The sequence below is a fragment of the Phacochoerus africanus genome, chromosome 6, assembly GCF_016906955.1.
Source record: "Phacochoerus africanus isolate WHEZ1 chromosome 6, ROS_Pafr_v1, whole genome shotgun sequence".
Taxonomy (NCBI): domain Eukaryota; kingdom Metazoa; phylum Chordata; class Mammalia; order Artiodactyla; family Suidae; genus Phacochoerus; species Phacochoerus africanus.
In genome coordinates, this window is record NC_062549.1 from 67041960 (window position 1) to 67060351 (window position 18392).

The window sequence follows — 18392 nt, forward strand, 5'->3', positions numbered from 1 at the left end:
AATACAGATTTAGGAGTTCCCGTCATGGTGCAGTGGAAACGAATCCGACTAGGAACCATGAGGTTGCAGGTTCAATCCCTGGCCTTGCTCAGTGGGTTAGGGATCTGGCATTGCTGTGGCTGTGGTGTAGGCCGGCAGCTGTAGTTCTGATTCAACCCCTACCCTGGGAACCTCCATATGCCATGGGTGTGGCCCTAAAAAGACAAAAAGACCAAAAAAAAAAAAGAAAAGAAAATACAGATTTAAATATACTAAATACTCATTTCTTCTAGTTCCCCTTTTCATACAATGTCTTTCATATATATTTTAATTTTTGTTAAATTCCATATCTTTACCCTTTGGCATGAATATAGTTAATCTTTGTATTTCCAAGTGGATACTGTTATTGAAAGGAAAATAATGCAGCAGTTGGAGTTCCATATTATTGGGCCAGCAAAGAAGAAATAAAGATACTCTCCTAGGAAATAAGACACTACAAGTGAAAATTATCAAGTATATTCAATTTGTTTTTTTTAATTTATTTTTATTTTTTATTTTTTTGTCCTTTTAGGACCGCACCTGTGGCATACGGAGGTTTCCAGGCTAGGGGTCTAATCGGAGCTACAGCTGCCAGCCTATACCACAGCCACAGCAATGCCAGATCCAAGCCACATCTGAGACCTACACCACAGCTCACGGCAAAGCTGGATCCCTAACCCTCTGAGCAAGGCCAGGTATCAAACCCACATTCTCATGGATACTAGTCAGGTTCATTAACCACTGAGCCACAATGGGAACTCCTGAGTACACTCAACTTAAAATGCAATTAAAACTAAGAGTACTATGTGAAAGAATAAAGACTGTTTCCCTCAAAGTATTTGTTTCAGCTGTAAAAGAGAATAATAATGCAGATTTGAAAATAACTGCCTTTTATTTGTGGAGATTTATCTACTACATAAAACAAAACCTTCACTGCTCAGGTTCGCTCCCTGGCCCAGGAACTTCCACATGCTGTGGGCGTGGTTAAAAAAAAACAAACAAACATACAAACAAAAAGATTAAAAAAAAAAAGAAAACCACACACAACAAAACTTGATGAGCAGGATAATTTAAAGGTTAAAAGTTGCCCAAGCATGAAGAAAAAGTCTCTGATTCCAACCCACAAAGGGATTCATTCTAGAGACGAGTCCTAAAGCAGCTTCCCATCCTTGTAAATATATCCCCTTCCATCACTGAAAGGATCAGAGCATTTTGAGAAAAAATCTTTGACTAAGAAGCTGTTAGTTCCCTTTGGCCGAATTGCTCTTCCTTGAGCCTCTGCAGGGTTGGATCTTTTTTTGTCCTTAGATGTCAGCGTAAAAGCTACTTCTGTGGAGAGCCCTTCTCTGGTGACACGTAAAGGGTCAGCTCACCTTTATTCTTTACACATTATCTGTTTTCTGCATAGAATTTATCATGGCTCTATTTATCTTTCTGGTTGATTCCTTATTTGTGGTCTCCCAAGTAGGCTGTTAGCTCCGTGAAGACAGAGAAATGTCTGTCTGTCTTACCATGGTGATTATGGTTCCAGGCACAATGCCTGGACCAACCAGACAGAAAAAGCGGAGGCTCAAAAATATTCATTCCCCTAATAATGACGATCAAATTACCTGTATTCATCACTAAAAAGAGGAAGTTCTGCTGTCATTCTGTTATTCTCCAAAAATATAAAGATTTTCCACAAAATAAGTGTAATTATATACAAAGCAAAGCATTGAGCTCATTCATTCTTCCTTCATAATTACGTAATATGACATGGGAGGTATCCCGTACTTTCCCTATACTGAAGTGGGTCACATTGCCCACTTATTCCTTCTTATCTCTCACTAGTTGCTAAGCTCCATGCCAAGAGGGACATTGTTTTACTTAAAATTATATCCCTAGAACTTGTGGAGTGCAGATCACATATACTTAATTATTTGTTCAAAGAAAATGAAATGTCTTCACCCAGATATTTGAGTTCTATTTGCTTGGCAAGCCATATTTCTTCACAATCTCATTATTCCTTAATGCAAAAATAAAACTAGGGGTAATGCTAAATGCAGATTTTTAAAAAGAATACAAAATAACAAAGCAAAGAGGACAGATTCAAATATTTACTGGATACCATCATGAGGCTTATATACTGCTAGAGACTTGCAAACGCATTCTCTAAGTCTCACAACCCCATGAGGCAGGGAAAGCTAATGTTCTCATGTTTGCAGATGAGAATGGAGCCAGAATTTGAACCAGGTTTCTTGATGTCAAGATCCAGTGTTCACTTTATTCCTCATGGCTCCTCTTCTCTGTACCCAGTCCTTCCCTCAAAGACACACAGCCAACTAGTCTTCATTACAGGGATGCATATTAATTAATCAATCTGACTCCTCTCTCTCTAGGCCTTTAGAAAGATCAAATCACATGCAAATAATAATAAAGCTCTAGTTTTCTTACACCACTTCAATAAGATGTGATGACTCTTGGGTATAAATAATTCTCTTCTTTCCTGAAGCAACCGAAAGTGATAACTATATTCTTGCCAAAACATTTTCAATTTGCTTGGACTACCTAGCAAGGTAGCCTTGAAACTGACCTTTTGCTAGGGAACTAATTTCAGAAGTTGAGGTTAAGCTTTGGGGAAATAAATAAGTATAGCATAGTTTTTGTGTTTCTCATAGCTACATTTATACTAATGTAGTAGTACTAATACTACTTACATGGTCTTAATTATTTTTAGTATTTAATATATTAATATTCCAAAGCTAAATATCTCATAATGGCTATGCAATAAGTATTTTACCAAGCTTAAAATTTTGGTTCATCTCCAGTTTACTCAACAGACCATCACCAGTAAAATCATATCTAAACCATGGAAAACAGTACTCCTGTGAGCTTAAGGTTCCTCAGGCAAAATTTAAAAGAGAAAACATTAGGTTATATTGTAAAAATAGAGTTTCTCTGCCTTCAACAAAATTATGCTTGTATTATTCAAGTAAATGAAAATCTATTCTATTTTATACCTGCCCACAGAAGACCATACAATTTGTTCAGATAATATTATTCTTATCAAATAATCCCCTTTACCAGACAAATTCTCCCTGGAATACAGCCTACATCCCTAACATTGTAATTCATGTTCTTGTTCTCTCTCATTTATCAGTGGAGATGAAATGTCAATAAAATTCTATTCTCTCTACACTCATAATTTAATACATACAGAATCAACCACGTTTCCCATCACCATAGCTACCCTCAAGGTCAAGTCGTCTTTCCCCTGGGTCACTTCAGGGCCTTCCTGAACGGTCTCTCGGTTTCTGCCCTTCCCCCAAGTAATATCTTCTTAACACAGCAGCAGAGCCACCTTTTACGTGTCATTCCCCTGCTCAATGGCTTAATCAGAAAGGCAAAGGTCTGGCCTTCTGCTCCTTTCCCTTCCTCTCTCCCCTCCAGCCACACAGGTTTCCCTGCTACCCTGAGAGTGTGCTACACACGCTGCCACCTTGGAGTCTCAGCTCTTGCTGTTCCAGTGAGTCTGGAACACTCTTCTCTCAAATACAGATTCACAGATTCAACTGACCATGGGTCAAAAATATTCGGAAAAAAAAATTCCAGAAGTTCCAAGAAGCAAAACTTGAATTTGCTACAGACCAGCAACTATTTACATAGCATTGACATTAGTATTATAAGCAATGTAGGGATCATTTAAAGCACAAAGGAGGATATGTGTGGGCTATATGCAAATATTACACCATCTTATATAAGAAACATGAACATTCATGGATTTTGGTAACCAAGGGGTTCCTGGAACCAATTCCCAAGGGGATGACTCTACCTGTATAACTGGTTTCTGGTCTTCGCTCTTCTCCTCAGGCAAGTTTTCCTCCCTAGTTACACATAAGCAACCTCTCCCCTGTCTCTTCATTTGCATCCTTTGTTCCTTTCTATTTCTCTTCATGCATTCGTATTAGTGTCTCCATTTATTACCAAATTAATTTGTTTATCTCAAGTATTATTTATCTCTGTTCATTTCTCTATTGTATCCAACACCTAGACTAGTGCTTGGTCATAAGTGGGCACTTAAGAAAATTTTAATATATGAATATCATTATTAGATCTCAGATTAATGAATGCTTACTCTGTCCCTAATTATTGTACTAGACACTGGAAATGTGAAAATAAATAAAAACATTTTTCCCAGCCTTGAAGACACCTACATCTTCTACCACACATGGGATCTTCACACTTCTAAAAAGATAAGAAAGAGAAAAATAACAAGCTTCTAAAGATTTCTTGGACTGATGGACACATTTTAGAGCTATTTGTGACCATGTTGAAATGATAGATAAATGATGATAATTTGCAGAAACTAAAAGATATAGAGATCACCTCCCTGGGTATTGCTGTTTCTCTGAATGCGTACTTTTAAAACAATGCTTTTGTGAGGTTTCTTGATGGCCAACTGCTAAACGAGAAAGGGACACTTTTCAATCTTTCAATTCAATTCAGAAAGTAACTTCTTTGCAACACTAGAGACAAGCAAATTCTGTTGAAATTCTTCTTCTTCTTCATTCTTCACGCCAAGTTTGTTTTTCCTTCTACTTCTATAATCAGAAAACCTTTTTACCTGCTTCACTGTATCCACTTAAGTGACATCTGTGCATTTATTTCCTTGAAAAAACGATTGCCCTTTTGTTCCAGGCACCCTCTTGGATGCTGGAGATATAATGCGCAAGAGAGGAAAAGGTTTCACCATCTTGGAAATTGTACAGGGTGAAGAGTTTGAATCTGCATAGGTAATGTGATTATATTTGTACATATTAAAGTTTTTGACATTTGGATAAAATAATTTTTACTTTTAATTTTTAAGCTGGCAAACGTAGAATATGTGTCTACTCTTTTAAATTATACATTTTATCAATGATTTCTAGATCAATTATAATGTCTTTCTTAATTGGTTTGTATCTAAATTTTATATAACGTGAGTCTAACTCAGGTCTCTGTTTTTTCTTGGCCCTAAGTACTTGTTTTCACTGCCTGCTAACACATTCTCCACAGGATCAACTGAGGATGAGCCAGGGAAACCCAGTTCAGGCAATTTTGCCATGTCATGGTTATACATGTGAGTAAAAGTTTTGAAGGACACAGAGATCATCTGCACAGCCAGAAATATTAGGCGGTTCTTTTATTTAAAAAGAAATCTTGATGTGAAAAAAGCAGCAGGGAGTTCCCAACTTGGCGCAGCAGAAATGAATCCAAATAGGAACCATGAGGTTGCAGGTTCAATCCCTGGCCTCGCTCAGTGGGTTAAGGATCTGGTGTTGCCATGAGCAGTGGTGTAGGTCGCAGACATGGCTCGGATCTGGCGTGGCTGTGGCTGTGGCCAGCGGCTATGGCTCTGATTAGACCTCTAGCCTGGGAACCTCCATATGCCGTGGGTGCAGCCCTAAAAAGCAAAAAAGGAAAAAAAGCAGAAAGGATCTGCTTTCTATGTCCTATAATCCCACTTATGTGAGGTACACAGCATAGGCAAATGCAGAGACCAAAAGTGGAACAGAGGTTATCAGGGATTGCAGAAGGGGGTTGGGAAGTCACTAATTGAGTATGGAGTTTCTGCTTGGGAGGATGGATAAGTTCTGGAGATGGATGATAGAAATAGAGGCACGTTTTAAATAAACATATATTGCCATTGAATTATACACTGAAAATTGCTTAACTGATAAGTTTTACAGTATGTATATTTTACCACAATAACAAAAAAAAAAAAAGAAAGAAAAAAATCTTGACTAGCGCAAAATTTGATGGATGCCCACACTCCAGAGAAGTTCTGGAGGTCAAACTAATAGATACAAATCCAAGTTTAAAATTACCTGGAGATTTTATTCTTATGTACTTTCCATCACTTCTCTTAGGTGGTTATTACCCTAAATTTTACCCTAAATACAATATTTTATGTAAAACAACCCAAACTGCATATCAAATATATTCATATCAAAGTTATACCTATTTGATGACAAAGACATTTTATAAAGCACACATGAAATATCTAACTACTTACTTGCAACCAGTGGTTCCTCTTCTGATGGTTTAAAGTAAAAAGAAACCTTTTCCAAATCAAATAGTGCAACCAGTGTATCTTCTAGCATGGCTTGTTCATCTGTCTAGAAAGAAAGAAAAACAATACATGATGTGACAGGATTGTTTGGGATAGAACATAAGATAACACAACATAACCACTCCAGACCAAAACTAGCTTCACTTGTGTTTTATTTATGTACAAACCCAATTATCCACACATTTAGGAATTTACTGCCTAAAATGAAATTAACAAATCCTCAAGGTTATAAGTTTCTTTTGTAGTTTGTATACCTTTCCTTTTCTCTACTGTCCACATGATTCTACAAAATTTTTCAATCTCTTTTGTACCTAGATCCTAATTATATGGATTTTATTAGTTACAAACAAATGCATGCTATTTTCCTCTAAAGCCCTATAATCTTATAACAGCTGAAAGGAAAAAAATATTGTTTTATTAAAAAGCCCTGAACATAACTGCTGTCCTATTTTACAATAAAATAACCAGTGTTATTCAATTTGCAATGTATTAAAACTGTGATAAAATCCATTTTCATGTATGTAATGATTTATCTTCCAAAGAGCGTGGGGATAAGAATCATTTTCACTTGCCTTTATGGGGCCTTAATCTAGAGTCTTGCGAATATGAGATTTGACTTGTTGTAATCCTTCAGTTCATTCTTACAGCATATTATTTTACAGTTGAGGCAGGTAAGGCTCAGATGTGATAAGTTTAGTGCCTTGCTCAGTGATATCTTCCTAGTACTGGATTCTGGCCCTTCTATCAGCAGTTCAGTGCATTATCTAAAGCCTTTTACTAATCTCCTCATGAAAGAATAATTACCCTTATCATACACTTCTTTTAAAGGTGATACTTGTTTCCTTTAAGAACATTGATGATCCTTTCAAATAATAATTTTAACACACTTTCCCTGAATTTAAAAAAGTCTCTGTAAGCTTATAGCCATATTTGGGGCGAGGTGGGAGGGGGGGCGCATATTAGCAGAGGGTCAAAGAAATGGTCAAGAATTCCCATTATTTGGGGGAAAAAATCACTAAGGCAGCCCCAGACCCCAAAGAAGGACAGCATGGATACCTAAAGGTTGAGAGCATCATCACCTCTGCATCTTGGTTTGGTGCTTAATATAGTGTATGGTACTCAGTAAGTGCCAGGTGTTCATGAGACTGGTACTTTCTTTTTTGCTTTTTCTTTTTTTTCTTTCTTTCTTTTTTTTTTTTGTCTTTTTGCCTTTTCTAGGGCTGCTCCTGTGGCATATGGAAGCTCCCAGGCTAGGGGTCTAACCAGAGCTGTAGCTGCCGGTTACGCCAGAGCCACAGCAACACGAGATCTGAGCCGAGTCTGCAACCTACACCACAGCTCTAGGCAACGCCGGATCCTTAGCCCACTGAGCAAGGCCAGGGATCGAACCTGCAACCTCATGGTTCCTAGTCGGATTCGTTAACCACTGAGCCACGACAGGAACTCTGAGACTGGTACTTTCTAAAGTCCTTTGAAAAACACTATGAAGCTGGATTTGGAAGGACAGGACTGAAAAATCTACACTTTTCTAGCTGAGAGGAATACACACTAGAAGAAATGTCCTTAACAGGCTGGCTCTGATTATAACCTGCACAAGTCACCGGCAGATGTGGCTAAAGCCATACACCAGGACCTAGGACTGTGCTCAGAGCCTAGAGCCACACAAACTGCCAGTGCCTGTAGCTCCCAGAGAGCCTTCCACAGTCCCAGGAGACTCTTAGGCTCTTGTTACAGAGGCAGAAAGACAATGGGTTTCTCTGGCTTTTTTGAAAAACTACCTTGGGTTTTTTTTTTTTTTATCAATTCATTTAATAAATGTAATAGTTTCATGAGACTAATTTAAAACAAAAACAGCTTTCTTGAGATATAATTCATATACCATAAAATTCATCCTTTTTTTTTTTTCTTTTTTAAGCTGCACCCACAGCCTATAGACGTTACCGCCCAAGCTGCAGCTGCAACCTATACCACAGCTGTGGCAATACTGGACTCTTAATGCACTGGGCCACAGAGGGAACTCCTAAATTACCCATTTTACATATCGAGCTCAGGGGTTGTTAGTATAGACAGACTTGTGTAACTATCACCATCATCTACTTTTAGAATATTTTCACCACCCCCAAAAGAAACTCAGTACCCATTAGCATTCAGCCCCTATATTCCTTCCTCCAATCCTTAGCCCCAGGAAACCACTGACCTACGTTCAGTCTCTAATATTTGCTTATTTTGCACATTATATAATAATGGAATCAAATAATATGTGGTCTTTGGTGACTAGTCTATTTCACTTAACATCATGTTTTCAAGGTTCATCCATATTGTAGCATGTATCAGTACCTCATTCCTTTTTATCGCTGAACAATATTCTATTGCATGGACCTACCTCAACTTGTTTATTCACTCATCAATCTGTTCACGGACACTTGGGTTGTTTCTCCTTTTTAGTTATTATGAACAACCTTGCTAGGAACATTTGCGTATGTGTTTTTGTGAGAATATAAGCTTTCATTTCTCTTGGAGTAGAATTACCTAGGAGTAGAATTTCTGGGTCATATGGAAATTCCATGTGTAACATTTTGAAGAACTGCCAAACTGTTTTCCAAAACGGCTGCACTATTTTACATTCTACCCCCTCCCCCCCAGCAGTGTATGAGGGTTACAATTTCTCCATATCCTCGCCAACACTTTTGCCTCTCTCTCTTTTGGGTTATAGCCATCCACAGCACTGTGACAGAGTAGCTCACTGCAGTTCTGAGTTGCATATCCCCAGTGGTTCATGCTGTTGATCACCTTTTCATGTGCTCTTTGGCCATTTTATTTATTTATTTTTGTCTTTTTTGTCTTTCCTAGGGCCGCACACGCAGCATATAGAGGTTCCCAGGCTAGGGGTCTAAACGGAGCTGTAGCCACCAGCCTACACCAGAGCCAGAGCAACTCGGGATCTGAGCTGCGTCTGCAACCTACACCACAGCTCATGGCAACACCAGATCCTTAACCCATTGGGAAAGGCCAGGGATTGAACCCGTAACCTTATGGTTCCTAGTCAGATTTGTTAATCACTGAGCCATGACGGAAACTCCTCTTTGGCCATTTTATATCTTCTTTGGAGAAAAAAGCCTTTGCCTGCTTTTTAACCAATTTGCCTTTCTATTCTTTAGTTTTTCGTTGTTTTGTTTTGTTTTGTCTTTTTAGGGCCACACCTATGGCAGATGGAAATTCCCAGGTTAAGGGTTGAACTGGAGCTACAGACACTGGCCACAGCCACAGCAACACCAGATCCGAGCCACATCTGAGACCTACACCACAGCTCACAGCAATGCCAGATCCTTAACCCACTGAGCGAGGCCAGGGATCAAACCCACATCCTCATGGATACTAGTCGGGTTTGCTACTACTGAGCCATGATGTGAACTCATATATTTTGTTTTTAAATGCTTTTCAAGCATCTTATTTCAAAGTTTTCATTAACTCCATCTTTCTTACATGGTTATATTAGCAACTTAATAAGAAATTGATTACCCACATGGGGTATACAGTCTTTTCAAAAGAATCTAATTATTGCTCTGGATTTCACTGAGGTGAATGGATTTCCTTACCTTATCAATACAGAACTTTTTATGATTATGAAGTACAGCAATCACCACTCCCTGCCTTCAATATCATTGAAGAAAAATATCATTTTGATGTATAAACTCATATACGTTCATTTAAAAAGTCAACCATGATACTTGGTCGCTCCATTTTCTATGTATGCTTTAACAGATAAAACAGCATCTCGTGTTTCAAATCAGTTATATTTAACATGTGCCTTAAGTTTATATAAAGTGAATATATTTGCCTTTGTACATCATGACAACGATCAGAACCACAGAAAGTGTATGTGAAAAAACTCTACGTTCATCACAGTTTTATCAACTATTTCAAGATGCTTTCTTCCTCACCACTGTGGACAACTGATGCATAGACGTGGAATACTTTACAGTAATTAAGGCAATGTTCTTAGAATCAACAGGACAAACATGCATACAAAGAAAGGAAATAAAATCACTTAACACATGCAAATTTTAAACAGATTGTCAGACAGTATGGCATGCAAATCCTCGGAGCTCTTCCAACAGCATGTTCCAGAACATCAACCTCAGGGGGAGTTCGGGGCTCCTGGCAGCCTCCTCCTTCTGGACTGGAAATAGGGACCCACAGCAGACAGACCCTCTTTTCTCTGCTGACCTTTCTCAGCCTGTGCTGAGGGATGTGGGAATTAGTAACAGATGGATGCTTTCACAGCTTCTAGCAGCCACCGAGAATAAATAAAAATCAGGAAAGAAGAAATACCTTCCACAAACTTATTAAAACTATATTTGCCCATGGAAAAGTATACTTTTAAAGAAGCTGGATGACTGTGGATACAATAATGAATAATCACTTAACGGAAATGGATGCCAATGCCTGTTACCGTTGGCATGGCCAGTGGGAGGCGCTGTGGTTCCTTACCAAATTCGGTGACAGAAGTGACTGAAAATGGAAAAGAACTCCTGCATTCGCTATCTGGTCCAGCCACCTTCTGCTGGCTTCCCAAGTTTCCATCTCATTTTCCTTGCTGTTGTCGAACATCTGGTTTAAGGCCGCCATGAGCTGCTCGGAGAAGGCACAGACTGTGGCCACGAGACTCTGGCAGAAGACCATGTCTCTTCGGAGCTGCGTCTCACTGTCTGTGATCCAGGAGAACATATAGACAGTTTGGAAAAATGTCATAGCTGGATAAAATCAGCTCATTAAGTGTTTGCACTCGCTGTTACTTCACCCTTTCCCTAAACACACCATAGGAAAATGTGAATTTCAGCTCTATGAATGGGCACAAGTGTTTAAGCAAAATATGCTTTTTAGAAAACACTGAACATCACAAAATGTTAGAAATATGAAAATAATTTTTCTTATTTGATATTGTGAGTTTATTTTGTAGTCATTAAATTGTTTTATAAAACCCAAGGGAGTAAAATAAGGCTTTATTTTATGTACATTTTTTCATGATGGAACATAATATGCATTGTGGCGTAATAGCTAAAGGAAACAAAGTTCAATTTTTCAGTTTTGCTGGCAAATAAAACACATATTACTGACACTAAATTTCAAGAAATTACTTACTAAACTATTCAAATATTAACGTGAAACACATATGAGGAGAAGAGGTTCGAGGTCTAGCTGCTTGTAACAATAAGCAAATTTGCATCTCTTGAATTCATCTATTCAATTTCATGAGCCATAAATAGGTCCAGTTCATAAATTCCTATATTTCTTTGAAATAAGTAATATATTTACAGCTTTAGCATAAATTGAATTTTCCTCTTATTCACATCCATCACTTAACTGGACTTTCGATTGACCCCCTTTGAAGGTATGTTTACCCTTTGAACTGCCAGTCCTGGGCCACATGTTTTTCAAATGGAAAGCAGCTGTGCCACTGAGAACTCAATCCCCAAGAGTTCACTTTTCTGGGGCATCTGATGTATACAAACTAAACAGACAATATAAACGCTAAGCCATGCATTCTGTACATTGAAAAATTGCTTATACTGGAAGAACAACACAGGTCAAAATCATCATATTCCCCAAAGTGTACTAATACTTTAAGGACTCAGAATCTTCTGCAATGAAGAAGCATTGTCAATAATTAGTGTACAACATAGATATACATACTGCCTTTACTCAATGATGAGTTCCTGCTTTTTGATTAAAAAAAACCGCAATTTTTAACTTTACAAAGAACACTGAACATCTGTTTTTAGTGACCACCAAAGCGTGTAATCGCTGCTTGTTACTCAGTCTCCCTGTTAGTAAAAGCTACTCTTGAAAATTTTATTAGAAAAAAAGGATTAAATATTTAACATATTTAATTGTATAATGACAATATCAATTGATTAAATTGAACTATATGAATCTGCTGAGTTGAAGACAGCAAAACCATAGGGTTCAACTTATTAATTTAACTAACAACATGTGTTAGACATTTCCCTCAGGTAGTTATATACCACGGACCCCATTCTGATAGATGGAAAAGAGTGTTTTACAGGCAACTATAAAATGGCTAAACCAAGAAAGAACTTTGTGCAATTCTCAACTAAGAGAAAAGAAAACACCTATTCTGTTGTGCATAATTTCTAACAGCGTCGACATTCAACAAATATTTACTGAATGAAAATCATGAAATAGTAGAGCAACTAACAAATGAATTAAGGGAAATGAAAATGTATGAGCTCATTCTCTGGCTGCTTGAAATGACTGGATTTAGTATGACTTGATTTAAAAGTTTGACTTATTCAGATAGCTGATCATCAGAGTTCCCATCATGGCTCAGTGGAAACGAAGCTGACTAATATCCATGAGGACACAGGTTCCTGGCCTCACTCGTGGGTTAAGGATCCAGTGTTACCACGAGCTGTGGTGTAGGTCACAGACGTGGCTCGGATCTGGCGTTGCTGTGGCTGTGACATAGGCCAGCGGCTACAGCTCCGATTCGAACGCTAGCCTAGGAACCTCCATGTACCTCGGGTGCTGCCTGAAAAAAAAAAAATCAACAAACAAAAACCAAACCAAAACAAAAACAGATGGCTGGTCATTCTATATGCAGGTAGAGATTCAAGGCAGAAACTCAGTAGGTAAAAAGCTCCCTCTATGTTTCTTGTACATTCTTGCTTTGCTTTTCAGTTGTGCTATAGTAAAGCAGAAAATATGGGAAATTAAAAAAAACTACTACTTCAGTAGCTTTTGCAGGAATACACCCACCTATAACCCAAGAATAATTTCTTAATAAAAATCTAATTGGAAAGACATTGCTGATATTAAGAGTGGAAAACTAAGGTCTAGAAAAGGAAAGATCTGGTTCCACTGGAAGCTTTAGAAGAAATCACAAAGGTTAGTAACTTTGCCACTAATAGAAATAATTATCTGCAAAAATTGCTTTTAAGAAGAAATTAACAAATTTCTTCTTACTAGCAAAAATAGGACACTTAGGGAGTTCTCCTGTGGCACAGTGGGTTAACGATCTGGCATTGTTATTGCAGCAGCTTGGGTCAGGTTCAATCCCTGGCTGGGGAACTTCCAGATACCATGGGCACAACAAAATAATAAAAAAGGATACTTAAATGTTTATTCTATTCTCTGCTACCATAGTCTATATGCATTACCACTCCTTAAAATTAGAGGAGTTTGTGATTAACACACTACTGTACATAAAATAGATAAACAACAAGGACCTACTGTATAGTACCGACTTAATATTCTATAATAACCTATAAGGGAAAATAATCTCATATATATATATATGTGTATATATATATATATATGTATATATATATATGTATATATATATTTGATTCACTTTGCAGTACACCTGAAGCTAACACATTGTAAGTCAACTATACTAAAATAAAAAATTTAAAAGCTTTTTCATTCAACCTCATTATCAAATCAGAACTGATCTCATATACGTGGTATCCATTCATTACTTCAAACTTTTACCACTAAAGGCTCCAGAGTAATTAAACACTGCAATCAATTACTCGGGGTATGAAGAGGTAGAGGCCACGGCCAGGTCTATGCTCACAGCAGTGACAAGGTAGATATGAAAGATGCCCTTGGATTGCACTGCCATTTAAGTCTTAAAATCAACATGTTTTCAAATGAAAAACATTTAATACATGTTTATTACTGCAGGAGGTTATTTTCGTCTTTTTTTTTTTTTTGCTATTTTTTGGGCCGCTCCTGCAACATATGGAGGTTCCCAGGCTAGGAGTTGAATCGGAGCTGTAGCCACCGGCCTGCGCCAGAGCCACAGTAACGCGGGATCCGAGCCGCGTCTGCAACCTACACCACAGCTCATGGCAGCGCCGGATCGTTAACCCACTGAGCAAGGGCAGGGACCGAACCCGCAAACTCATGGTTCCTAGTCAGATTCGTTAACCACTGCGCCACGACGGGAAGTCCCAGGAGGTTATTTTCAATTGCCATGCTCCTATTTTTAACAGAGAGTAAATGACTTTGTCTGCATAGATTTCAAATGCCTTTCACATATTAAGAGCTTTTCAAGTAACTTTGAACATGCTACCATCTCATGTGAGTAACAAAGGCAGAAAACTCAAGCGTGTCAGAGGGAGGTGTTTACAATCTATCTCCAACTTAAATTCACAGCTTCTCAACACACTGCTTTTGCCATTTTTCTTCCACCAGCGACAATTTTCACAGAGTTGTTGTGAGAATGTATTAAAACAGTGGGTCTGAAAGCAGTGAGAACCATAGCTGTACAGACCTCTTTGAAGCACATGGCACAATTCAGAATGCCTTCAACATGAAACAGCCTTAGAAATGCTCTTACAAAAAAAAAAAAAAAAGGAGTTCCCTTCGTGGCGCAGTGGTTAATGAATCCGACTAGGAACCATGAGGTTGCGGGTTTGATCCCTGGCCTTGCTCAGTGGGTTAACAATCCGGCATTGCAGTGAGCTGTGGTGTAGGTTGCAGACGCGGCTCGGATCCTGCGTTGCTCTGGCTCTGGTGTAGGCCGGTGGCTACAGCTCCCGATTCAACCCCTAGCCTGGGAACCTCCATATGCCGCAGAAGCGGCCCTAGAAAAGGCAAAAAGACAAAAAAAAAAAAAAATGCTCTTACAGGCTACACCTTGTACCCTGGGCCTTCTGGCCGCGGGCCACCCTCCTCCCCTCTCCACCCAGCAAACTCGAAATCATTCTTCTAGAATCAACTCACTGAGCTACTGAAATATTATCTCCCCTTGTGAAATGTCCCCTCTCCTTCAGGAAGTGTGTGCGCTTCTTTGCACCCCCACGGGCTTTGCACCCCCACCCTAACCCTCTACTGGAGGGCTAATGATGCAGCACTGTGAAAGCTTGCCAACATGCTTGTGCTCCCTAATGGGTTGTCAGGACATCACCAGGGGAAGTAACATATCAAGAGATTTATGCTCAAGGACTTTAGAGGCGATAATCTGCTTTTCAACTACCCATCCCACCAATTTTAAACTACGCAATTCTAGGTATCAAATCCCTATTTGTAAAAGAGGGGTTATTCCTATGTCTTAGATGTGCAATAAAGATAAATGGGATACAAACATATAAAGCACTTAGCAAGGTGAAATTAGACAGGGATATTAGTGTGATTCCTCTTTTCTTTAGCATCTAGCATGGTGGCTGGCACATTGGTGCTCCAGTTTTATTGCTGAATAGATTAGGAATATCATGATAAAGAAACAAACCTAGGAGTTCCCGTCATGTCTCAGTGGTTAACAAACCCGGCTAGTAATCATGAGGTTGCGGGTTTGATCCCTGGCCTCACTCAGTGGGTTAAGGATCAGCATTGCCGTGAGCTATGGTGTAGGTCACAGACATGGCTTGGATCTGGCGTTTCTATGGCTGTGGTGTAGGCCAGCAGCTATAGCTTGGATTCGACCCCTAGCCTGGGAATCTCCATATGCCATGGGTGCAGCCCTTAAAAAAATAAAAAAAGAAAGAAAGAAAGAAAGAAAGAAAGAAACCCACCAAGTGAGCTCCCAGCAAAAACATACAGAACTTCTTTTTTGCTTTTAATTATGCAGCTGTTTGAAATTCATGTATCCATACTTTACCAAAATTATTCTCATTCATCATTTTTATTAATAAGAACTATAGCAAGAATCATAACAGCTGCCTCCAGTTTCTAGTAAAAGAAGAAAAGCAAGAGTTCTCTTTTTTGTGACAGCTTGTTTGTTATTTGGAAGATAAGAATTCCCCTGTAGAGGGAATACACTCAAAACAAATGGATTTTAATCTATCAAAGGCTTCCGTTTCATTTCAGTATTTAAGCATCTACTTAAATTCATCTTCCACAAACATGTTTTAAAATATTAACACATCACTGAATCTCAGCTATTTAAAAAGCTCAAGTTCCATAGCAAGCTTGCTGACAAAGAAAGAATGAGATGGTTTCCTAGATATGCAAGTAATCCATCATTATCCTGAGACTGTAGGGAAAAGAAAGCAAAATAAACAAGGAAACAAAAAGAGAATGGACAGAGAGACAGGAATAAAAGCAATTAGGCATAATATTTAGCAGACACAGGCTACTCTTTGCAAGAGAAAAGCATAATTTTGTAGCTAACAATATGGAGTACTTTGGCTATGGTTGGTACCATTCAAATTTCATAGAGAAAAAAAAGTGGGTAAATTAAATAGGAAAAAGGAGAATTATGATAGGAATAGAAAAATAAAACTGAAATGAAAATAAGAATGCCCACCTGAATATTAATAAATAAAGCAATGCATTCCAGGACCACTTCTGGAATTGTAGAACTAACTTTGCATTCCAAATTAGTAGAACTAACTTTCTTTTTTTTTTTTGTCTTTTTGTCTTTTTTGTTGTTGTTGTTGTTGCTATTTCTTGGGCCGCTCCCGCAGCATATGGAGGTTCCCAGGCTAGGGGTCGAATCGGAGCTGTAGCCACTGGCCTACGCCAGAGCCACAGCAACGCAGGATCCGAGGCACATCTGAGACCTACACCACGCCTCACGGCAATGCCGGATCGTTAACCCACTGAGCAAGGGCAGGGACCGAACCGGCAACCTCATGGTTCCTAGTCGGATTCGTTAACCACTGCGCCACGACGGGAACTCCCAGAACTAACTTTCTATTTCAAAACTGCCACTTAGTATTTACAATAGATGCCCAATAAGGCATCTATTCAGCTAATCTTCCAGTTGCCCCAAAATATGTGTTAACTGACTACCATTTGCTAGTTATTATTATTCTGCTTGAATGTAGATTTCTTCATCTTTAAGACTGTGGAAACAATAATATTCTCACAGAGTAGTTGGGAAAACTCAATGAAATCCACAAAAATGGGTTCCACCAACCATGCTGCCTTTATGAAAGCTCAAAAAATGTAAGCTGATTATTTTTCGAAACATTTTAATAGAACCAGTTCTAGGACAATAGGCATAGAGCTGTGGTTGGACCCACAGATTTCTGAGCATTGTCCATAGTAAAGACCTGGTGGTGCTGACATTAGGGTTGTCCGCTTCAGTTACCCAGTTTTTGTTATTATTATTAGTCAGTCAAAAAGCCCTCTTGGTTAATATGGCTCATCCATTCATTTATAATTTAAATTTTCCCAGTGTGGTAGACTGTAAACGTGGCCACAAATTCTTCCTCTCTCTGTGCCATGCCCTTCTAATATGATTTAGACTGAGATCAGAAACAGACTCATAGACATAGAGAATAGACTTGTGGTTGCCAAGGGGGAGGGGGGAGAGTGAGATGAACAGGGATTTGGGGGTTAGATGCAAACTATTACATTCAGAGTGGATAAGCAATGAGGTCCTCTTGATAGCACAGGGAACTAGATCCAATCTCTTGGGATAGAATATGATGGAAGGTAGGAGAAAAAGAATGTACATAAATATGACTGGGTCCCTATGCTGTACAGCAGAAATTGACATAACACTGTAAATCAACTGTACTCTAGTAAAAATAAAATAAAATTTTAAAAAAGCACAGACTATTTCTCCTTGAACCTGAGGCTGCCTACATCCTTGTTTATAAACAAAAGTTAATGTTTCACAGTAAAACCTATTTGTACAATTAACTTTACCAAAACCTGTTCCCTTTCTCTGTTTTAATTACATTTTGTATTAATATATATTTTTATATGTTTTCATGCTTTTACCTGTAATTAAAAATGAGCATATGAGTTATGTTTTTATCAAAACTAAGTTTTTGTTTTTTTTTTTAAATCTGTGCAAGGCTTTAGAGAAGGTAGAGATATTTCCATCTATTTTATAAACAGTTGAAGGCACTGCCTTCATATCATAGGACATCTAAGGTCATGGGCTACAATCATTCCAAATAGTAAAAATAATGTAAAATATTACCTGAATATTCAAGAAGAGCCAGGAGTATCCTACACTTTACCTCTGCAGAGAAAGCAAACATACCAGCCAGTTGTTCAGTCTTTTTCTGCAACCAACATCACATTTTAACTGTGAAGTAAAAATTAACCCAACCAAGTTCCTGTCATGGTGCAGCAGAAATGAATCCAACTAGAAACCATGAGGTTGTGGGTTTGACCCCTGGCCTCGCTCAGTGGGTTAAGGATCCAGCGTTGCTGTGGCTGTGGCTGTGGTGTAGGCCAACGGCTACAGCTCTGATTAGACCCCTAGCCTGGGAATCTCCACATGCTGCAGGTGCCACCCTAAAAAGCAAAAAACGAGAACAAAATGAAAATTTTAAAATAAATTAAAAAATGA

At 38.5% G+C, this 18392-nt stretch overlaps 1 protein-coding gene across 1 annotated transcript in view; it reads right to left on the reverse strand.

Moving 5' to 3' along the window:
- Positions 1-18392, reverse strand: part of PREX2 (phosphatidylinositol-3,4,5-trisphosphate dependent Rac exchange factor 2) — a 280051-nt gene that overhangs the window by 76755 nt on the left and 184904 nt on the right. Inside the window, exons 31-33 of the mRNA XM_047783794.1 lie at positions 18018-18059; positions 10601-10818; positions 6053-6155 (exon numbers count right to left, since the gene is read on the reverse strand). Coding sequence (XP_047639750.1) covers positions 6053-6155; positions 10601-10818; positions 18018-18059 — 363 coding nt within the window. The remainder of the gene's footprint in view (positions 1-6052; positions 6156-10600; positions 10819-18017; positions 18060-18392) is intronic.